Source organism: Pristis pectinata, chromosome 1 (assembly GCF_009764475.1).
Source record: "Pristis pectinata isolate sPriPec2 chromosome 1, sPriPec2.1.pri, whole genome shotgun sequence".
Taxonomy (NCBI): Eukaryota; Metazoa; Chordata; class Chondrichthyes; order Rhinopristiformes; family Pristidae; genus Pristis; species Pristis pectinata.
Window position 1 is genome coordinate 6,305,696 of NC_067405.1, and position 24,815 is coordinate 6,330,510.

At 44.5% G+C, this 24,815-nt stretch overlaps 1 protein-coding gene across 2 annotated transcripts in view; it reads right to left on the reverse strand.

Moving 5' to 3' along the window:
• Nucleotides 1-24,815, reverse strand: part of slc23a3 (solute carrier family 23 member 3) — a 94,927-nt gene that overhangs the window by 7,190 nt on the left and 62,922 nt on the right. The window contains exon 12 of one of the 2 annotated variants that reach the window (XM_052024801.1): nucleotides 534-634. The exons of the other annotated variant lie outside the window; for it this stretch is intronic. Coding sequence (XP_051880761.1) covers nucleotides 564-634 — 71 coding nt within the window. The 3' untranslated portion in view covers nucleotides 534-563. Of the gene's footprint in view, nucleotides 1-533; nucleotides 635-24,815 lie in introns of those variants that run through there. 2 annotated transcript variants of the gene reach the window in all.

Consider the following 24,815-nt stretch of genomic DNA (forward strand, 5'->3'; position numbering starts at 1 on the left):
CCTTTTCTAGATCTGGAGAGCCAACCAGGTAGACCCTCTGTGCTTGAGAGGAGGAGTGGGCCCTGTACTCCCACAAGACCTCAGATGGTGGACATTGAATTACCCAGGAACAGCCTGACAATGTTCTGACAGCAACAAACTGTCTAAGGCCTTTGAGCAGTTTGTAAATGCTTACGGCAGTCAGTGACGTTTCAAAACAGTTCAAGTAGAATTAAATTATTCCAAAAAATGAATATTAGTAAATGAATTCAATCAAAAACAGGCTCGTAACAGGCACGGTAGTGCAGTGGTTAACATAACGCTACTACAGCGTCATCAACCCGGGTTCAATTCCAGAGTTGACGACATAATAATGCTCTTTGTTCATTGAGAAATATCAGTCCAGTTTTTTTTTCCTTTTGAAATTTCTTTTAGTTTGTTTTGTTTTATTACTTACAATTTTTTTTTGATTTGGGTTTTTTTTTAATATAATAAATCTTTTTCTTTCTCCTTTTGATTTTTTTTTGTAATATTTTCGTTTACCGGGTGCTCTGGTTTCCTCCCACATTCCAAAGACGTACGGGTTAGGAAGTTGTGGGCATGCTATGTTGGCGCCGGAAGCGTGGCGACACTTGTGGGCTGCCCCCAGGACACCCTGCACAGAGATGCATTTCACTTTGTGTTTCGATGTACACGTGACAAATAAAGATATCTTATCTTATCTTAAAAACACTGCAAAATCATAATAATTAAAAAAAACTGAACATAATAAAAAAAAGTTTGGTTACCCCATTATTGTGCTACATAATGCCATGGCTACTGTAAAGCTGAGGGGCCAGATGTGAAGTGCATCCAGACCCTCTGCTCATCACATCTGGGCTCCACTCCTGAATTCCAATGTCAAGTTCAGTAACGGGGTTGGAGCTCAGACACAATGGTATCTGACTTCCAACTGGTCTCTGGCTTTGGTCTGTACATCGACGGGGGTGGAATTCAGAAAGAGAACTGAATGGAAACACTGGCTAAAGGTAAACAGGATCTGGCTCATTAACCAGACACTGGGATGAGGGAGAGGGGCAAGGCAGTGATGCAGAACCTCCTCGAGTGTTGCAAGCTTCGAATGGATTGATCGCTATTTCAAGTAAAATGAAAAGGTTGTTGAAGTGTTGCAGCTACTCTGCACACAGTAAGCTCATGCAATCAGCAAACAGAAAACGATAAGAGAAGTTAGCGTTTCTTTTGCAAAATGATAAAATACAAGATAAGGCAACACACAAAAAGCTGGGGGAACTCAGCAAGTCAGGCAACATCTACAGTGGGAAATGCACAGCCGACATTTCAGGTCAAGATCTTTCATCTGGACCTTCAACTTCATCCCTTCATCTCAGCTTCATCCAGTTCAGTTGAAGGGTCTCGACCCGAAACACCGACTGTCCATTTCCCTCCACAGAGGCTGCTCAACCTGCTGAATTTCTGCAGTGTTTTGTGTGTTGCTCCAGATTCCAGCATCTGCAGTCTCTTGTATCCCCACAAGACAAGGCATCAGCAACATTTAATTTTTGCTCATGGTACATTCACCAGGTGAATGACATTTCTTCTATTAAGTGAAATTCAAAACGACTGCAGAAGCTAGAACCCTAACATAAAAACGTAAAACACTGAAAATGCTCAGCAGGTCAGGCTACATCTGTGGGAAAAGAAACCGATTTAATGTTGCAGGTCGAAGACTCCTCGCCAGAACATCTCTGTTGAGGACACCTACTGTCTCAGGAAGGTGACATCCATCATCAGGGACCCCCACCATCCGGGCCGTGCCCTCTTCTCGATGCTGCCATCCGGCAGGAGGTACAGGAGCCTGAAGATCCACACCTCAGGGTTCAAGAACAGCTTCTTCCCCACTGCCGTCAGGTTCTTGAACTGACATGAAAAACTCTAACACTACCTCAAACTATATTTGTTTTCTTTCCCTTGATCTTGCACTAGTGTTTATTTTGTTTTTTTTATTTTACACACGTATAACTTATGTATAATTTATGTTAATTAAGTTTATGTTAACTTATGTCTGTCCTCGTCTTGTAATGCACTGAACTGCTGCTGCAGAGAGCTAATTTGCATGGCATTTATACCCTGGATATGTATGCCAAAGACAATAAACTTGAACTTGAACTTGAGAAAGACCCTTCGACCTGAAACATTGACTCTGTTTCTCTTCACTCAGATGCAGAGTGACTTTCTGAGTATTTCCAGCATTTTCTGTTTTTATTTTAGATATTATATCCTCTCCTAAGACTGATTTTTTTAATCAAAATAAACTTTATTCATAATAAAAGACAAACTATATACAATAATCAAACAGTGCAAACCTTTACATTTGTGTACAGATCAATCATTAGTGTTACTTTTTATAAAAACAACAGCACCGATGTCACTCGTGTGGCTCCCCAATCCCATATTTACAATCTTTAAGGGGTTTTCTCGCCTGCCCCTGCCCCTCCCTCTCCAGTGGCAGAAGAACCCTAGAATGTATCCCTTCCCTACCGAGCCTTTGCCTTGGCTGCACTCAGCTTCAGTGCGTCCCTCAGACACACTCCTGCAGCCTGGAATGTGCCTGTCAGCAGCATTCCCCTACGGACATCTCGCAGTGCTGGGAGACCAACAAGTTTCGGGCAGACTAAAGGGCACCTTTCACAGAGTTGATGACCTTCCAGCAGCAGTTGATGTCCGTCTCTGTGTGCGTCCCCAGGAACAGCCCGTAAACTGATGTTCTCGTCCGTCTCTTGTTCATCCCTGACTCCATTGGTTCCACAATGGCCACAGTGCCTTCACCCTCCAAACCCTTACTACTTTTTGTTGCTGGTGACTGATTTAAGGTACAGTGTACTCCCGTGTTATGGCATTTTGGATAACGGAAGTTCACCCTATGGATTTCACAAATCACAACCCAAAAATTTGAGATGTGGAATAAAAATTTGCTCTTATGAAATTTATGTAAAAACATAAATAAGGTTACACTGTACTTGTGCAGCTCTGTCTGCACTTCTCGCTGCCTCAGTAAAGCAGCCACCATAATCAAAGGCCCCACCCACCCCCAAACATTCTCTCCTCTCTCCCATCCCTTCCAGCAGAAAATATAAAATCCTGAAAGCACGTACCGCTAGGCTCAAGGACAGCTTCTATCCTGCTGTTATAAGACTACTAAATGGTTCCCCAGTACGATAAGATGGATTCTTGACCTCACAATCTACCTCGTTATAACCTTGCACCATATTGTCTACCTGCACTGCACTTTCTCTGTAACTGTAACATTCTGTTATTGTTTTCCCTTGTACTGATGTGATGAAATGATCCGTATGGACGATATGCAAGACAAGTTTTTCACTGTACCTCAGTACATATGACAATAATAAACCAATTTACCAATTCATTCCGTTTGTTTGATGCACTCCATCCTCTCAGGAAATGAGATCCAGAATAATCATAAACTTTAGATGAAAAAAATCTTTCAGTCAACTTTTGTCTACTCCATCTATTACAGTGTAAGCCCAAGCCCAGTTGCGTACTGAGAAAACTGTATCATGATTTTCCTGTAATACAAACAGTTCTTTCCCATTGAATCCCAAGTTATAAGTGGAGATGAGTTCCTGACCCATCTTGCTATTGCAATCACTTTGATCCAGGAGATTCCAGCGTGCCAAATATCTTGCATTACTTCTAACATTGGAATATGGTTTCAGCAGAAAGACTTGCACTTACGTGGCACCTTAACATTTCACTCAATGCCTCTGCTTTACTGAGTTACTTTGAAGTGCAGTGTCTATTATATTGCCCAAACTGTCAGCTAGATAACACAAATGCGAGAAAATTCCACAGTGTCCCTTATGAGCAAGCAGCTGGCATTCAGCAGTTTTCCAGTAGGTAAATGTGGACTGCTTTAAGCATTGAATTCTCCAACTCCCGGTAAACTTCTCCCCCACTGTCCCTTTTCTCCCACCTCCTGATCTACCCAGTTTTTTACACACCCCAGCCCCCATCACTCTGTTACTTCCCCCCCCCTTTATCTGCCCATCACTGACAGACTCCTCCCACTAGGTCCCTTCCCCATCTGCCCTCCCCAGCACCAGCCCTTGATTCCATGCTCCACCTTCCTCTCCTATGAGATTCCATCACCTTCAGCCCCTTGTTGCCTCCACTTATCACCTCACAGCTTCATCTGTTATCACTCCTCCTCACCTGGATCCACCTATCGTCTGTCAGCTCTTGCTCAACCCCCTTCCCCTCCACCTTTTTATACCAGCTACCTCCCCCCTTATCTTTCAGTTCAGCTGAAGGGTCTTGACCTGAAATGTCGACTGTCCATTTCTCTCCTTTGATGCTGCCTGACCCACTGAGTTCCTCCAGCATCAAGTGTGTTGCTATAAGCCTAGGATTAGCTGAGTGATGGATGCCAGTGCATCTATTCCATTGCTGGGGTCCATGTGGGGCTCAACAGCAGAACCATTGGCTGGGATTTCCCAACATTACACTGGGAGTTCTTTTCTCTGATCCTAAGCCAATCAGACCTAAGGTAAGTTAAGCAGTTTGTATTTTGGTATTTTAATTAGCCCTTGGTCCATTAACATGTTTTCAATTAATTTTATTTGTTTATTTAAATCTTTGAAGGAATTTTCATAAACTGGTAAATTGGTTTATTATTGTCACATGCACTGAGGTACAGTGAAACACTTTGTTTTGCATTCCTTCTGTATGGATCACTTCATCACATCAGTACATTGAGGTAGTACAAGGGAAAACAATAACAGAATGCAGAATATAGTGTTACAGTTACAGAGAAAGTGCAATGCAGGCAGACAATAAGGTGCAAGGCTATAATGAGGAAGATTGTGAGGTCAAGAGTCCATCTTATCATACTAGGGAATAATGCAGGAAAATGTGAAATTGCTCATTTTGGAAGGAAGAACAGAACATTTATTATCTAAATGAGGAAAGGTTGCAAAAAGATGTCTCTGGCATCCTTCTATACAAAGTACAGAAATAGATAAATAGTCTTGCCCTGAAAGGTTGACTGGCCTTTTCCCTTCATCGATGCTGCCTGACCTGCTGAGTTCCTGCAGCATCTTGTTTGTTGCATGTGGATTTTTGTGACAGCTCAGGAGATTCATGTTCACCAATAACGATACTACCCTGTGGCCAAGGTCCAATTGGACTGCAGTTTTATTGAATAGCAGAGCAAGCTTAAGGGCCCAATGACCTGGTCTTTTTGTTTTTGATGCTCTTAAATTCCTCAGCTGATGTGATGGTGTTAGTTCTGGATTATAAATTATCATCCAAAATTATGTGGAGAGAATGGTGAGGAAGCACATGGGACACTTGCCTTCTTTGGCCATGGGATTGAATCTCAGAGATGGGACATCATATTACAACTTTAAAAAACATTGGTTAGGCCACACTTAGAGTATTGTGATGAAAAACACGACGATGCTGGAGGAACTCAGCAGGCCAGGCGGCATCTGTGGAGAAAAGCAGGCGGTCAACGTTTCGGGTCAGGACCCTTCTTCGGGACTGAAGATAAGAAAAGAGGAAGCCCGATATACAGGAGGGAAAAGCAGAGCAGTGATCGGTGGACAGAAGAGGGGAGGCGGGGTGGGCACAGGGTGGTGATAGGTAGATGCAGGTAAGAGATAGTGATAGGCAGGTGTGGGGGAGGAGGGGAGAGCAGATCCACCAGGGGATGGGTCAAAGGTGAGGAGAGAAAGGGAAAAGAGGTAGAAAAAAGAGGCTAGGAAAGAGAAGCAGCATGGTTGGGGGGGAGAGAGAGTTGTGGGGAAGGGGGGTGGGGATTACTTAAAGTGGGAGAATTCAATGTTCATGCCGTTAGGCTGCAAGGTTCCAAGATGGAAAATGAGGTGCTGTTCCTCCAGTTTGCGCTTGGAATTCTCCCGGCAGTGGGGGAGGCCGAGGACTGACGTATCAGCGATAGTGTGGGAGGGGGAGTTGAAGTGACTGGCAACGGGGAGATGCAGGTCGCGGTTACGGACGGAGCGCAGGTGTTCTGCGAAATGGTCACCTAGTCTGCGTTTGGTCTCCCCAATGTAGAGGAGGCCACACTTGGAGCACCGAATACAATGAATGACCTACCCTCTTCTACCCTTTTTCTACCCCTTTTTTCCTTTCTCTCCTTACCTTTGACCCATTCCCCGGTGGATCCGCTCTCCCCTCCTCCCCTGCACTATCTCTTACCTGCATCTACCTATCACCTTGTGCCCACCCGCCTCCCCTCTTTTGTCCACCTATCACTGCTCTGATTGGGCTTCCCCTTTTCCTATCTTCAGTCCTGAAGAAGGTTCCTGACCCGAAATGTTGACCGCCTGCTTTTCTCCACAGATACTGCCTGGCCTGCTGAGTTCCTCCAGCATCATCGTGTTTTTCATCTAGATTCCAGCATCTGCAGTTTCTCTTGGAGTATTGTGTGCAGTTCTGGTCACCACACTATAGGAAGGATGTGATTGTGCTGGAGAAGGTCCACAGGTGATTCTTCAGGATGTTGCCTGGATTGGAGCAACTCATTTACAAGGAGAAGCTGGGTTTGTGTTCCCTGAAGTGGAGGAGACTGAGTGGTAGAGGTATGGAATCATGCTGAGGATAGATAGGGTTGATAGTGAGAATCTTTTCCCCATGGTCACGGTGTCTAAGACATGGGCATGGGTTTAAGGTGAGAAATAGAGGGGACCTAGCGGGGATTTCTGTCACACACACAGTGGTTGGAATTTGGAACGCACTGTCTAAGGAGACAGTCATTCTCCCTTCTCCCCTCTCCTGTCAGGCAGAAGATACAAAAGCTTGGAAGCAAGTACCACCAGGCTTCTATCCTGCTGTTATCAGACTCTTGAACAGACCTCTCGTACGCTAAAGATAAACTCTTGATCTCCCAATCTACCTCATCGTGGCCCTTGCACTTTATTTGTCTACCAGCACTGCACTTTCTCTGTAGCTGCAACACTATATTCTGAATTCTTGTTTACTTTTCCCTACCTGGTTGTATTTATGTATGGCATGATCTGTCTGGATGGCACGCAAACAAGTTTTTCTCTGTATCTTACTACATGCGACAATAATAAACCACCATTAAACCAATGGTGGAAACATCTTGACAGGCACTATCATCACTCATGCACACTATGGACTTAATGGGGGGTAAATGAGATAGTATAGATAGGTGTAACAGTCGGTATAGACATGGTGGGCTGAAGGGCCTGTCTCCGTGCTGTATGACTCTATGACACTGACTCCATAATATAACCATTCTGCTATCATCACCTTAGATTAAACATCAAAATATAGAAAATAGAAGCAGGAATAGGCCATTCAGCCCTTCAAGACCACTGCACTATTCAATATGATCAAGTGATCATCCAGATTCAGGACCCTGTTCTTGCTTTCTCCCTTGATCCGGTTACCTCTTCACTCCTCCTTGAACATCAAACAATCTGTTGGAGGAAATCAGCAGGTTGAGCAGCCGCTGTGGGGGGGGAGAGGACTCGTCGACATTTCGGGTCGAAACCCTGCATTCCTGAAACGTCAGCAATTCCTGTCCTCCCACAGACCCCCTGAGATCCTCCAGCAGATTGTTTGCTGCTCCACATTCCAGCATCTGCAGCCTCTTGTGCTTCCTCCTTGAATATATTTAATTTAATTCTCTAGTCATTATCCCCTTCCTGTGTGGGGAATCTTGCTGTGCACATATTGGGTTTCCTCCATTGCAGCAGTGACTACAGTTCAAAATCCTTCACTGGCTGTAACGTGTTTGGAGATGAAGTGAGATTCTTTCTTGTTTGTTAGCTTTATTGATTTTGGTTCCATCAGCTCATTTCTCCTCCCATCTGCAAAGCTTCACAACTTTCTCTTTATTCTTGTTTGTTTCCAGAACTTTTAGGATACACGGTTCCTGCTTTTCTGGTCACCTGCTTCCACTGATTCACCGCCCCCACCCAGGCGATGCTGAAAACCCGGCTCTTGGTAAAGGGAAGGCCTCGCTGGCAGTCACCAGGCGAACGATTAACTTTTAACTTGCAAAGTTTCCACCACTGATTAGCGCCAGAGTGACCCCAACGACAGGTCATTCTAGGTGCTGAAGGCTGATAAGGATCAGAGCCGTCCCTGTTGACAGTGGGCTGTTTCCAGTGAGAGATTACAAGCCAGAAGAGCACGCAACGTTTTGAAACTGGCTGGGGGTGGTGAGCAACCTTTAGCACATGCCTCTGAGGGTTATGAACCATTCAGGTACCTTACGATGCCCATGGGTTTAGCTCACTAATGCTTTGGACAGATCACAATAAGCACAGTATAAACATGCATGTGTTTATTTCTCTGTGGTAGATTTACATATAGAACATAGAACATTACAGCACAGTACAGGCCCTTCAGCCCCTGATGTTGTGCTGACCTTTTATCCTGCTCTAATATCGATCTAACCCTTCCCTCCCACATAGCCACATGAATGATAGAGAAATGGGGGGCTATCAAAGTGTCTTAAATGTCCCTAATATATCTGCCCCCACAACCTCTGCTGGCAGTGTGTTCCACGCACCCAACATTCTCTGTGTTTTTAAAAAAAACTTACCTCTGACAGTCCCCTTTATATCTTCCTCCAATCAGCTTAAAATTATGCCCCCTCATGTTAGCCATTGTTGTCCTGGGAAAAAGTCCCTGACTGTCCACTCGATCTATGCCTCTTATCTTGTGCATCTCTATCAAGTCACCTCTCATCCTCCTTCTCTCCAAAGAGAAAAGCCCCAGCTCGCTCAACCTATCCTCATAAGACATGCTCTCCAATCCAGGCAAAATCCTGGTAAATCTCCTCTGCACCCTCTCTAAAGTTTCCACATCCTTCCTATAATGAGGCGACCAGACCTAAACACAATACTCCAAGTGTGGTCTAACCAGAGTTCTATAGAGCTGCAACATCACCTCGCGGCTCTTGAACTCAGTACCCCAACTAATGAAGGCCAACATTCCATATACCTTCTTAACAACCCTATTGACCTGCGCGGCAACCGTGAGGGGTCTATGGACGTGGACCCACACGTGAAATGTACACACTGTGCTGTATTCAGTTAACTAGTTAAGTGCTATCAAAACCTTGTGTTGCTCATCTCAAGTTGCACTTGAGAAGCTGAGTATGCTTCTTTCTTGAACCCCTCTGCGGAGTGGGAAGTTTGTCCCACGAAGGAGAGGGACTTCCTTCGAATCATTTATTCCTGGACAATGAGGCATTCTGCCAAATGATCGTGGCTGTCTGCTGGGGGATCTGTTGACAAGATCCACAGCCTCTCCCTACAGGGCCTTGAAGGGCCCACAGACCTACCTTCCCCCCCCCTCACCTGTATTCACCTATCACCTGCCAGCTTGTGCTCTTCCCCCTATCCACCCCTCCCCCCCCCCCCCCCCCCCCCCCCCCCCCCCCCCCCCCACACGGTAGTGTAGCAATTAGCGTAATGCTTTACAGCACCAGTGAGCTGGGTTCAATTCCAGCCGCTGTCTGTAAGGAGTTTGTACGTTCTCCCCGTGTCTGCGTGGGTTTCCTCCGGGTGCTCCGGTTTCCTCCCACATTCCAAAGACGTACGGGTTAGGAAGTTGTGGGCATGCTTTGGTGCTGGAAGCATGGCAATGCTTCTGGGCTGCCCCCAGAGTGCTACGCAAAAGATGTATTTCATTGTGTGTTTTGAAGTACATGTGACTAATAAAAATATCTTATCTTATTCTGGCTTCTGCCCTCTTTCTTTCCAGTCCTGATGAAGGGTCTTGGCCCAAAATGTCAACTATCCATTCCCCTCCCAATAGATGCTGCCTGACCTGCTGAGTTCCTTCAGCATTTTGTGTGAGTTGCTTGAGAACATTCCAGTAGACCACTGCCCAATTGACTTGTGGTCAAAAGTGTATCTCTGAGGGTTCACAAGAGGTTCACCAGGATGCTGTCTGGATTAGAAGGTATTAGCTGTAAGGAGAGATTGTTTTCTCTGGAGTGTCGGAGGTTGCGGGGAGACCTGACAGAAGTTTATAGAGGCATATATAGGGTAGACAGCCAGAATCTTGTTCCCAGCTTCCAAATGTTAAACACTGGAAGGAATGGATGAAAGACTTAGTGTAATGACTGGAAAAGCAAGAAGATTTGAACCTATGGCATTATATGATGGAAATGTCAGATACCAGAAGGCATAGCTTTAACGTAAGAGGGGGAAAGTTTAAAGGGGATGTGCGGGGCAAGTTTTGTACACACCAGGTGGTGTGTGTCTGGAATGTGCTATGGTGGAGGCAGATACAATAGTGGCTTTCAGATATACACATGATTATGCAAAAAAATAGAGATGAACTATGCGCAGGCAGAAGGGATTAGTTTAATTTGGTATCATGGTTGGCACAGATATCGTGGGCTGAAGGGCCTGTTCCTCTGCTGTACTGTTCTATGTTTACCCAAACCTTTCCTTTGGGGGACAGACAGTCTGTGGCAACAAGACCAGGCCCATCCTTCACAATGCTAGGGTCAGGTAGGTCTATCAACCCAGTGAAAGACGTTCTCTGGTCTGCCTGCAACTTGCTGCGGAGTTGGGGAGAGAAGGTTAGTACTTAAGTTGGTGAATTTAGTGTTTAGCGGTCTGGAACCAAATGCCGGAGACCAGCACATTCCAAGGTGCAAGACCACTTGCTGAGCGAGAAGCTGAAGCTTAATGCAGGTGCCATAAGTTCTTTGGAGAACGGCCATTGGAGTTCTATGGAGACCTCCCGCCATTTCACCCTGAGGGGCTGGGCCCTGTGTAAAATCCCATTGCTCAAGGAACATATGTAAAGTAAGGTATATGTATATATGTAAACATAGGCTCAAGGACAGCTTCTATCCCGCTGTTATAAGACTATTGAAAGGTTGTCTAATACGATAAGGATGGACTCTTGACCTCACACTCTACTTTGTTATGACCTTGCACCTTATTGTCTGCCTGCACTGCACTTTCTCTGTAACTGTAACCCTTCATTCTGCATTCTGTTATTGTTTTCCCTTGTACTACCTCAATGCACTGTGTAATGAAATGATCTGCATGGATGGCATGCAAAACAGTTTTTCACTGCACCTCAGTACATGTGACACCAATTTAAAGCAAAATTCTGAATGTACGGTTTGCAAATTTTAGGAATATTTTTGAAATAAATGATATGATTCAATCCTGGGCTGTGGATGTCACTGGCATCGATGGCCCATCCCTGATTAACATGAGTGCCTGTTAGACTGGGTCAGAGGGCATTTACAAGTCAACAGTGCTGGTGTGGGACTGGAGTCAACTATAGGCCAAGTAAGGAAAGGGTAGCAGCTTTCCTTCAGTTACAGACTGAATGCCACAATCCAGAAGCAGTGTATTATACTTTTAATAACCTGGGTTCTTAAGACATTGTTACCATAGAATCACAGAATGGTCACTGCAGAGAAGGAGGCCACTTAGCCTGTCAAATCTGTACTGGCTCTACGTGGGAGCAATCCAGCTAATTCCAGTCCCCTGCCATCTCAACACAGTCCTGCAAGTTCTTTCCTTATAGGTACTTATCTAGCTCATTTTCAAATGCTGCAGTTGGATCTACCTCCATGATTGGACAAGTTGGGCTTGAAGGGCAGGTATTCATACTGTATAACCGTAAGACATCTAACTTAGGTACGGTAGTGTAGCAGTTAGTGTAACACTATTATAGTGCCAGCAACCCAGTTTCAATTCCGGCTGCTGCCTGTAAGGTGTTTGTACATTCTCCCCGTGTCTGTGTGGGTTTTCTCCAGGTGCTCCGGTTTCCTCCCACATTCCAAAGACACACGAGTTAGGAAGTTGTGGGCATGCTATGTTGGCGCCGGAAGTGTGACGACACTTGTGGGCTGCCCCCAGAACACCCTATGCAAAAGGTGTATTTCACTGTGTGCTTCAATGTACATGTGACTAATAAAGATATCATCTTATCTTATCGAGGACATCTACAAGAGGTGATATCTCAGGAAGGTGACATCCATCATCAGGGACCCCACCATCCGACTATGCCCTGTTCTCGATGCTGCCACCAGGCAGGAGGTACAGGAGCCTGAAGACCCACACCTCAAGGTTCAACAACAGCTTCTTCCCCACTGCTGTCAGGTTCTTGAACTCACCTGAACAACCTAATTCTTCCTCGAATTATACTCCCTCAACTTGCACTAATGTTGTTAAGTTTATTTTGTCGTGTAAGTTAAATATAATTTGTTAGTTTAATTTTATGTAATTTATTTGTCATATTTGTAATGTACTGTGCAGCTGCTGCAAAAAGCTAATTTTATCAGAATCAGGTTTATTATCACTGATGTATGTCATGAAATATGTTGTTTTGCGGCAGCTGTACAGTGCAAGACATAAACATTACTATAAGTTACAAAAATAAATAAATAGTGCAAAAGAGGAATAACGAGGTAGTGTTCATGGACCGTTCAGAAAACTGATGGCGGAGGGGAAGAAGCTGTTCCTGAAACATTGAGTTTTCGTGGCATTTATACCCTGGGTATGTATGCCCATGACAATAAACTTGAATTTGACCTTCCCATCCCTGGCCATGCATTCCAGAGCCCAAGAAATTACAGCATTAAAGATTATCCTTCATGTTACTTTTAGTTCTTTTGCCAATCGCCTTCGGTCTCTTGATTCTGGTTCTTGAACTGTGGGAAGAGTTTCTACCTGTTCAGTTTATGCCCTTCATGACTTTACATACCTTTATCACATCCCCTTGTAACCCCAGCTTCTCCAGTCTATCTGCACAAAAGCAAAGCCCCTCATCCCTGGACACTGTACACTTCCCACTCCCTCAGTAAAGCAGCCAGAATAAGATGTTAGATATTTTAAAGACATTTTTAAGATATTTATTTATTGGTAGGGCAGGCATGGTAGTGTAGCAGTTAGTGTAACACTATTACAGTGCCATTGACCCGGGTTCAATTCTGGCCACTGTCTGTAAGGAGTTTGTACGTTCTCCCCATGTCTGCGTGGGTTTCCTCCAGGTGTTCCGGTTTCCTCCCACATTCCAAAGGTGCACAGGTTAGGAAGTTGTGGACGTGATATGTTGGCACCGGAAGCGTGGCGACACTTGCGGGCTGCCCCCAGAACACTCTACACAAAAGATGCATTTCACTGTGTGTTTCGATGTACATGTGACTAATAAAGAAATCTTATCTTACATCGAAACACACAGTGAAATATGACCTTTTGCACTACTGAGAATGTGCTGGGCGCAGACTGCAAGTGTTGCCACTCTTCTGACACCAACACAGCATGCCTAAAGCTCCCAACCTGTAGGTCTTTTAGAATGTGGGAGGAAACCAGAGCACCAGAAGGAAACTCATGCAGACACGGGGAGAACATACAAACTCCTTACAGACAGTGGCCGGAATTGAACCCAGGTCGCTGGCGCTGTAATAGCGTTACGCTAACCGCTACACTACACCTCCCACGCCGGCCATTCTCTCTTCTTCCCCCTACCATCAGGCCAAAGATACAAAAGCCTGAAAGCACGTACCACCAGTCTCAAGGACAGATTCTATCCTGCTGTTATAAGATTGTTGAACAGACCTCTTGTACGTTAAAGATGAACTCCTGAACACCCAATCTACCTCATTGTGACCCTTGCATCTTAATGGCTGCCTGCACTGCACTTTCTCTGTAACTGTAATGCTATATTCTGCATTCTGTTATTGCTTTTCCCTTATACTATCTCGATGTACTTATGTTTTGAAATTATCTGTACAGATGGCTCACAAAACTAAGTTTTTCACTGTTTCTCAGTGCAGGTGGCAATAATAAACCAATTCCAATTTTAGTAAATTTCTTCTGCAAAGCTTTCACATCTTCCTCTACGTTCTTGTACCAGACAGAGTTCAGGGATGAGGGACTTTATTTTGTGCAGAGTTTGGAGAAGCTGCGGTTGTTCTCATTGGAGGTTGGAAGGGGATCTGATAAAGGTATGTAACGTCATGAAGGGCATAAACTGAACGGGTAGAGACTCTTCCCACAGTTCAAGAACCAGAATCAAGAGCTAGCGACATAGACTCAAGGCACTTGGGAAAAGAATTAAAAGTAACGTGAAGGATAATCTTTAATGCTGTAAGTTCTTGGGCTCTAGAATTCATGGCCAAGGATGGAAAGGTCAAGTTCAAGTTTATTGTCATGGGCATACATACCCAGGAGAAAATGTGATGAAAACTCAATGTTTCAGGAACAGCTCCGCCATCAGATTTCTGAACGGTCCATGAACTTTGCATATATATCTGCCTCTATATTTGTCTCTTTAAGAATTTTGCCCTCTAGTCTATATTGCCTTTTTTTGGATTGATGGAGTCACAGAGAGTTATGGCACAAAAACGGGCCCTTAGCCCACTAAATCTACACCAACCATCAACCACACATTTACACTAATCCTACATTAATCCAGTTTTTTGTTCTCCCCACATTATCATCAATGATCCGACTGATTCTACCCCCCACCCACAAACTGGGTGCGATTTACAGTGGCCGATTAACCAATTAACCCTCATGTCTTTGGGATGTGGGAAGAAACCGGAGCATCTGGAGGAAACCCATGTGATCACAGGAAGAAGGTGCAAACTCCACTCAGATAGCACCGGATGTCAGGATCAGGCAGGCACGGTGAGTAGCAGTTAGCATAACGTTTTACAGCGCCAGCGACACGGGTTCAATTCCGGCCACTGCCTGTGAGGAGTTTGTACGTCCTCCCCGTGTCTGCGTGGGTTTCCTCCAGGTGCTCTGGTTTCCTCCCACATTCCAAAGGCGTACGGGTTAGGAAGTTGTGGGCATGCTATGTTGGCGCTGGTAGCGTGACGACACTTGCGGGCTGCCCCCAGCATGCTCTACGCAAAAGATGCATTTCACTGTGTGTTTCCATGTACATGTGACTAATAAAGAAATCTTGTCTTATCTTATCTTAAGTCCAGGTCTCTGGCATTGTGAGGCAGTAGCTTTAATGCTCCATCCATTTTCTCATCCTTCCGACTAAAATGAAGCACTCCACACTTCTCAGGATTAAACTTCAGCTGCCACCTACCTGCCCATTCCGCTACCTCTCTATCTCCCCAATGTTGAGGGTATGTTGCCGGGACTTATGGGACTGAGTTATGGAGAGAGGTTGAGCAGGTTGGGATTTATTCACTAGACTTTAGGGAGAATAAGGAATGATCTTATAGTGGTGTATAAAATCATGAAGGGCATCGATAGGGTGAATGAACACAGTCTTTTTTCTAGGGTTGGGAAATCAAGAACTAGTGGGCACGGGTTTAAGGTGAGAGGGGAGAGATTTAGTAGGAACCTGAGGGGCAATGTTTTCACCAGGAGGATGGTCAGTATATGGACTGAGCTGCCAGAGGAACTGGTTGAGGCAGGTACATTAACAACATTTTACCATAGAACCATAGAACCATACAGCAAAAAACAGGCCCTTCGGCCCACCATGTTGTGCCGTCCATCAAACCACCCTCACACTACTTAACCCCTTCCTCCCGCATATCCCCCCATCCCATACTCCTCCATATGCCTATCCAACAAGCTCTTGAACCTGTCCGATGTATCTGCCTCCACCACCACCCCAGGCAGTGCATTCCATGCACCAACCACTCTCTGGGTGAAAAACCTCCCTCTGACATCTCCCCTGAACCTCCCACCCGTAACCTTAAAGCCATGCCCTCTCGTCTTGAGCATTGGTGTCCTGTGAAGGAGGCGCTGACTGTCTACTCTATCTATTCCTCTCAATATTTTATATACCTCTATCATGTCTCATCTCATCCTCCTCCTTTCCAGTGAATAAAGCCCTAGCGCCTTAAGCCTCTCTCTCTAATCCAGGCAACATCCTGGTAAATCTCCTCTGCACCCTCTCCAACGCCTCCACATCCTTCCTATAATGAGGCGACCAGAACTGAACACAGTACTCTAAGTGTGGCCTAACTAGAGTTTTGTAAAGCTGCATCATCACCTCACGGCTCTTAAACTCAATCCCGCGATTTATGAAAGCCAACATCCTATTGGCCTTCTTAACTGCTCTTTCCACCTGTGAGGCAACTTTCAATGAACTGTGAATATGAACCCCCAGATCCCAATGCTCCTCCACACTGCCAAGTACCTTGCCATTTACCCTGTACTCTGCCCTGGAGTTTGTCCTTCCAAAGTGTACCACCTCACACTTCTCCGGATTGAACTCCATCTGCCACTTGTCAGCTCAGCTCTATCAACATCCCTCTGTAAGCTCCGACAGCCCTCCACACTATCCACAACACCGCCGATCTTAGTGTCGTCCGCAAACTTACTAACCCAGCCCTCCACCCCCTCATCTAAGTCAACTATAAATATCACAAAAAGTAGAGGTCCCAGAACCGATCCCTGCGGGACACCACTAGTCACTGCCTTCCAATCCGAGGGCACTCCTTCCACCACAACCCTCTGCCTTCTACATGCAAGCCAATTCCTAATCCACACAGCCAAGATCCCTTGGCCTCTGACCTTCTGAAGAAGCCTACCATGAGGAACCTTATCAAACGCCTTACTAAAATCCATGTAAACCACATCCACCGCACTGCCCTCATCAATCTTCCTGGTCACCTCCTCAAAGAACTCTATCAGGCTTGTGAGGCAAGATCTTCCCTTCACAAAGCCATGCTGGCTGTCCCTAATCAGTCCATGATTCTCTAGGTGTTCATAAATCCTATCCCTTAGAATCCTTTCTAACAGCTTACCCACCACAGACGTGAGACTCACCGGTCTATAATTCCCTGGCCTATCCCTATTACCTTTTTTGAACAAGGGGACAACATTCGCAACCCTCCAATCCTCTGGCACCATCCCCATGGACAACAAGGACTCAAAGATCCTTAGCAGTGGTTCAACAATCTCCTCCCTGGCCTCTCAAAGCAGCCTGGGGAAAATCCCATCAGGCCCCGGAGATTTATCTGTCTTAATATTATTTAACAACTTCAACACATCCTCTCTCTTGATATCTACAACCTCGAGAACATTACCCCTACCAGCACTCCCTTCCGCATCATCAAGACCCCTCTCCCTGGTGAATATCGAAGAGAAGTACTCATTGAGAACTTCTCCCACTTCCGCCGCCTCCAGGCAAATTCTCCCACCTTTGTTCTTAACCGCACCTACCTTTACCCTAGCCATCCTCCTACCCCTCACGTACTTGAAAAAGGCCTTGGGATTTTTCTTAACCCTACTAGCCAACGCCTTTTCATATCCCCTTCTAGCTCTCCTCAGCCCCTTCTTAAGTTCCTTCCTCGCTACCCTATATTCCTCACGGGCCCTGTCTGCTTATACCTCATGTATGCTACCTTCTTCTCCCTAACAAGTCGTTCCACCTCCCTCGTCACCCACGGTTCCTTCACCCTGCCATTCCTTCTCTGCCTCACCGGGTCATATTTATCCCTAACATCCTGCATAAGATCCCTGAACATTGACCACATCTCCATGGTACATTTTCCTTCAAAAAGGACATCCCAATTTACACTCCCAAGTTCTCTCCTTATAGCCTTGTAGTTAGCCCTTCCCCAATTGAAAAACCTCTTATCCTCTCTGCACCTGTCCCTGTCCATGACAATTTTAAAGGTTATGGAGCAATGCTCACCCACCAATAGATCCTTCACCTGTCCCGGTTCATTTCCTAAAACTAGATCTAACATGACATTCCCTCTAGTCGGCCTGTCAACATACTGCGTCAGGAATCCCTCCTGGACACATTTAACACATTCCGTCCCATCTAAACCTTTGGCACTAAGCAGGTTCCAGTCTATATTTGGGAAGTGGAAGTTTGGCAAGTTTTGGCAAGTTTACAAGGTACTTGGACAGGTACATGGATAGGAAAGCTTTAGATGGATATGGGTCAAGCATGGGCAAATGGGACTAGCTTAAATGGGAATCTTGGTCAGCATGGACCGATTGAACCAAAGGGCCCCTTTCCGTGCTGTATGACTCCATGATGTCCATTGCTATTTATTTATTAGTTCACTAGCTCTCCAAGTTTCATGTCATCTGTAAATTTGGAAATTACAATTATTTGTTAATTGGATTCAAGTTCTCAAACTGCTGAGCATCTGCAAATTCTCCTGGGGAGATGGGGAGAGAATGCTAGCATTTGTTGGTGAATTTAGTATTCAGAGGCCTGGAACATTGATCAGGCGACATGCATTCAAATCCCACCTCAGCAGCTGGGGAATTTAAATTCAGGTAAATTAAATACATTAAGAAATTAAATAAATCATTAAATGTGACTAATACTTCATCGGGTTCACCAATGCTTTGTAGGGGAGGAACTTGGTCATTAACACCCAGTCTGGCCTTTATGTGGGTCCGGACCTATCTATATGTGACACTTAATTAGGGCCGGACAATAAACGTCTGCAAATCATAAAGAAATAATTAAGAAAATGCATCTGGACTGAGAGAGAATGTTCCAGGGAGTAGGGTTGAAATGATGAACTTTCTTACATTGGCAACAAGATAAAGGGTAGAAGGAGATTAAAGTGTGGCAGCCAATATAATTAAAGACCCCACCCACCCTGAACATTCTCTCTTCTCCCCTCTCCCATTGGGCAGAAGATACAAAAGCCTGAAAGTACATACCACCAGGCTTAAGGACAGCTTCTATCCTGCTGTTATAAGACTATTGAAATGTTTGATAAGATGGACTCTTGACCTCACAATCTACCTCATCATGGCATTGCACCTTATTGTCTGCCTGCACTGCACTTTCTCTGTAGCTGTAACACTTTATTCTGCATTCTGTTATTGCTTTTCCCTTGTACTACCTTAATGTACTGATGTGATGAGATGATTTGTATGGATGGCATGCAAAACAAGGTTTTTGACTGTACCTTGATAAACGTGACAATAATAAACCTATTTACCGATTTATTTACCTGTAATGGTACTTCACCCGTAGCTAAGGAAGATACAAACATCTTTTCCATGGCCCCAGCAATTTCTTCCTTTGCTTCCTACAAAATCCTAGGACACACTTTGTCAGGCCCTGGGGACTTATCCACCTTTATGCAACTCAAGACTGCCAACACCTCCTTTTTTGTAAAATGGATATATTTCAGGACATTCTCTAGCTTCCATGATGCTTCTCCAAGGTAAATGCAGATGAGAAGATCTCACCCATTTCTGTGGCTCCATACAGAGATGACTACACTGATCCATAAGAGGATCTATTCTCTTTCTAGTTATCCTTCTGCTCTTAATATACCTAGAGAATCTTTTAGGATTCTCCTTTAGTCTATCAGCCAAGGATATCTCATATCCCCATTTTGCCCTCTTGATTTCCTTCTTATGTGTCTCCTACATGTCTTACATTCCTCTAGGAACTCACTTGATCCCAGCCACCAATACCTGACATACGCCTCCTTCTTTTTCCTGACCAGAGCCTCAATATCTCTGATTAGCTGTGTTTCCCTAATCCTGTCAGCTTTGCCCTTCACTCCAACAGGAACAGATTGGCCCTGAACTCTCCTTATCTCACTTTTAAAAGCCTCCCATTTGCCAGACTACACTTTACCTGCTAACAGCATCTCCCAATCAACCTTTGCAAGTTCCTATCTAATGTCATCAAAATTAGCCGAGCCCCGATTTAGGACTTTAACTTGAGGAGGAGACCTATCTTTTTCCATAATCATTTTAAAACAAATAGAATTATGGTCACTGATGCCAAGGTGCCCCCTCACTGAGTGTTCAGCCACTTGTCCTGCCGCTGTCTGTAAGGAATTTGTACGTTCTCCCCATGTCTGCGTGGGTTTCCTCCGGGTGCTCCAGTTTCCTCCCACATTCCAAAGACATACGGGTTAGGAGCTGTGGGCATGCTATGTTGGCGCCGGAAGAGTGGCGACACTTGCGGGCTGCCCCCAGCACAGTCTCAGTAATGCAAAAGGACGCATTTCACTGTGTGTTTCAATGTACACGTGACTAATAAATAAATATCTTTTCCAAACCTCTCTTACACCTTATATTGTATTCATATGTTCTGCCATGGGGAAACATTCCTTACTATCTACCTTATCTATACCTTTCATAATTTTGTACACCTTTATTAGGACTCCCTCAGCCTCCTCTGCTCCAAGGAAAACAAATCCAGCCCATCTAGTCTATCCTTATAACAGAAAAGCTCCATCCTTGGCAACATCCTGGTGAATCTCTTCTGCACCCTCTCCAGTGCAACCACATCCTTCCTATGGTGTGGCGACCAGAACTACACACAACCTTTGCAAGTTCCTGTCTAATGTCATCAAAATTAACCGAGCCCCGACTTAGGACTTTAACTGGAGGAGGAGACCTATCTTTTTCCATAATTATTTTAAAACAAGTAGAATTATGGTCACTGATGCCAATACTCCACATGTGGCCTAACCAATATTTTATCAAGTTGTACTCATTGTTTTTAGGAAGAGTAAGCAAGTTTTTTCACTGCCATGGCCAATAGTTAATCAATATTAAATCAGTCAGTCTATCTGTGCATTGTCACATTGCTGTTTATGAAGCTTCTGATGCACAAGTTGGTGACTGACTGACTATTCTATATTATGGCAGTAACTGTACTTCACAAGCAACCAACTGGTGTCCTGAGGTTGTGAAAGAGGCTAATATAAATACAGGAGACACAAGAGAGAGACTGCAGATGTTGGAAATCTGGAGCAACACATAAAAAGCTGGAGGAACTTAACAGGTCATGCAGCATCTATGGAGGGAAATGGACAGTCGACGTTTCAGGTCGAGACCCGTCATCAGGACCACAGGGCTTTTTATCGCAAGAGATGCCTGCCAACAAATCTATAACACAGTGAGTCTTCAGTTTAAAACCCGAAGATGCTGGAAATCTGAAATAAAAGCTGAAAATCCTGGAAATACTCAGCAGGTCAGGCAGTACTTGTGGAAAGAGAAGCAGTTAAAATTTCAGCTTGAAGACTCTTTGTTCTGAAACGATAAATCTATTTCTCTTCCCACAGATGCTGCCTGACCTGCTGAGTGTTTCCAGGGAGTTTCTGGTTTTATTTCAAACCATTGGCTTAGACCAATTCATAAAATCAGAACCACAGAAAGAGAACAATAACAAACTGTATTTATAAAACCCCTGTAACACAGTAGACTGTCCATCTGCAAGGAGAATTAAACAATAGATAGATAGATAGACAGACAGACAGATAGATAGAGATAGATAGATGCATAGATAGATAGAGAGATAGATGCATAGATAGATAAATGGATGTATATAGGTAGAGAGAGAGAGATAGATACATAGATAGATAGATAGTTAGATGCATAGATTAGATAGATAGATAGATGGATAGACAGATAGATAGAGATAGATAGATGCATAGATAGATAGAGATGCATAGATAGATAAATGGATGTATATAGATAGAGATAGATAGATAGATAGATAGATAGATAGATAGATAGATAGATAGATAGATAGATAGATAGATAGATAGATAGATAGATAGATAGAGAGATAGAGATAGATAGATGCATAGATAGATAAATGGATGTATCTAGATAGAGATAGAGAGATAGATAGATAGACACATAGATAGATGGACAGATAGATTATATAGGTAGATAAATAGATAGATAGGTACATAGATAGCGATAAATGCATAGACAGATAAATGGATATATACATATATAGAGTTAGAGAGATGGAAAGGTAGAGAGAGATAGATACATAGATACATACATAGATAGGAAGATAGCTAAATGCATAGATAAATAGAGAGATAGATTATATAGGTAGATAAATCGATAGATAGGTACATAGAGATAAATGCATAGATAGATAGATAAATGGATATATATACAGGTATAGCTAGATAGACAGATAGAGAGAGAGAGATAGATAAATAAATACATAGATAGATAGAAAGAGATAAATGCATAGATATAGATAGAGAGACAGATAGATGGATAGATAAATTCATAGATAGATAAATGCCTAGGTACTGTAGATAGATAGATAGATAGATAGAAGGAGAGATAGATAGATAGATAAGAATGAAATAACATTTAACAGTGAGCCAAGTAAGCATTTACCAGGCCAGATAACCAAAACCTTGCTGAAAATGGGAGGTTTAAAGTTGCGTCCTGAAGGAAGATGAAGGGGTTAAGGGAGGGAATTCCAGTTGGATCCTGGCAATTGAAGGCACTGCTGCCAATAGTGGAGCGATAGAAATTGGACGATATACAACAGGCTGGAAGGAATGGAGTGGAAAGATCTTCTGGGGCTGGAAGATGCTTCACTTGCCTCTGAGAAGTGGAAGGATTTGAAAACTAGGATGAAAATGATAACGTCGATGTGTGATATATGTCCGAAAGAACAGGAGTGGTGGGTGACAGAACCTGGTATCTCTTGCAAATACAAGGCATCCCTACTTCTGTTGAGAGGGCAGACAGGTGCAGCTGAGACTGAACACAAAGGAAAGAAGAGTTAAATTGAACTAAGGCTTGAGTGACCTTCGTAGGCCTTGTGTAGTCAGCCCTGTGTAAACCTCTTCAAAGAACCTTTATCATATTTCTGTGAGCGGATTGATAAAGTTCTCTTCGATGTGTGTTTGGTTGGTGGGATGGGAGAGGGGGGTTGGTGTGGGAGGGTAGGGTAATATCCGATTGAATCAATAAGCCTTCGATATGCCCCAGGTTACTGAGGCTTGTGCCTGATATAATAGACAAACAGATAATAGTATTGCTTCAGTTGTGTGTCCAGAATCCTTCAGAACTCCCACCTCTTTCCAGATCAAACCCCACAAAACCTTCCCCCTCTCTTCCTTTCCCCAGATAAAGGTGTTCTGTCCCTTTTAGGTCTCCCTCCCCTCCCTTTCCCTGGCCTATCTGCAGAGTTGGGTGAACAAGGAGCTTGTCCAATAGTGCTTCAATTTCTTGAAAGTTACTACGGCAACTGACATCTTGGAGGAGGAGGATTACACTTGGTGATTTATTCCCCACTTCCTGCCACAACTGAGGGAACAGCCCAGAGACCCAGGATCCAGTTCTGGCCAACACAACTTCCCGGGGAGTGGTTCGCCATTTCCTTCTCCTGTGTGGTGCAGAGGCTCACTGGGACAGGACAGAACAGCAGCTCCCCTTGTAAAGGGATCAGATTCCTTCTGATCCATAATATTCCCAGAATGATGGCCCTTGAAAAGGAAATAGAGAGGTTCTGAGTTCCTACAGCACCTTTCTTGGAGTTGGAATGTCCGAATGTGCTTTACGTCCTTCCCCAGCTGTGCTGTTCTATTGAAATGTCATAGCTGCCATTGTGGAGGAAACACTGTGCCAATCTGTGCACAGCAAGATCACATAACCTCCTTCTAGTGATATTGGTGGAGAGCTAAATATAGGCAGGGCAACAGAGAGAATTCCTCAGAGAAGCCCACAGACTACTGTTTTACACCATCCCAGAGCAACACAGCACAGGAACAGCCCTTCGTCCTTTCATCCCTGCCAACCATCAAGCACCCACTTACGTTGATCCCATTTTATTCTCCACACATTCTCATCAACTCCCCCCTCCCCCCAAGATTCAACCCCTCACCTGCAAACAAGGGGCAATTTACAGTGGCCAGGGGACCCTGTGAGTTTAAAGGGAGATTGGGAATGGGACTTTGGTGAGATTAAAATGAGTGTGAGAGATGGGAGTTGCAATGTGTTAAAGGGAGCACAGGAACTGGGGCCTCAGTAAATGGAGGGGAGGGTGACAATTAGCACCCAGTGAGTCAGAACAATTGGAAAGCAGATTGTCAGAGTTATACTTTACTGATTTAATTTACATTTCACAGAGTAAATTTCACTTAGTTTGATCTCAGGGCTTCAGATTGTTTGGGATTTGTGCCAAACTCATGCAAATGAGACTAGTTCAGTTAGGCAATTTAGTCAGCATGGATGAGTTGGGCTGAAGGACCTGTTTCTGTACTGTATGACTCTATGACTCTAATTAACCTACCAACCTGCAGGTCTTTGGGATGTGGTAGAAAACTAAAGCACCCAGAGGAAGCTCACCATGTGTAAATTCCACACAGACTGTACCGGAGGTCAGGACCGAACCCAGGTCTCTGGAGCTGTGAGGCAGCAGCTCTAGCAGCTGTGCCACTGTACTGTCCCTGCTTCTGCGTGTATAACTTTATTATTCTCTGATCTGCAATTAATCCAGCAACCGACATGTCTTTGGGCTGTGGGAGGCAACCAAAGCAATCAAAAGAGAGAATGTGCAAACTCCACACCGTCAGCACCCATAGACAGGATCAAACCCAGGTTACTGGAGTTGTCATAGAGTCATAGAGCAACACAGCACAGATACAGGCCCTTCGGCCCAACAAGTCCATGCCGGCCACCTTGTCCACCCAGCTAGTTCCAATTTCCTGCGTTCGGCCCATATCCCTCCAAGCCCCGCCCCTCCACGTACCTATCCAAGTGCTTCTTAAATGATACTGTTGCACCTGCCTCAACCACTTCCTCTCGTTCCATATACCCACCACCCTCTGTGTGAAAAAGTTGCCCCTCAGGTCCCTTTCAAATCTTTCCCCTCTCACCCCAAACATATGCCCCCTAGTTTTGGACTCCCTTACCCTGGGGAAAAGACTGTTACCGTCCACCTTATCTATGCCTCTCACAATTTTAAACACTTCTATAAGGTCGCCCCTCATTTTCCTACGTTCCAAGGAATAAAGACCCAGCCTGGCCAACCTCTCCCTGTAACTCAGGCCCTCTAGTCCTGGTAACATCCTCGTAAATCTTTTCTGCACT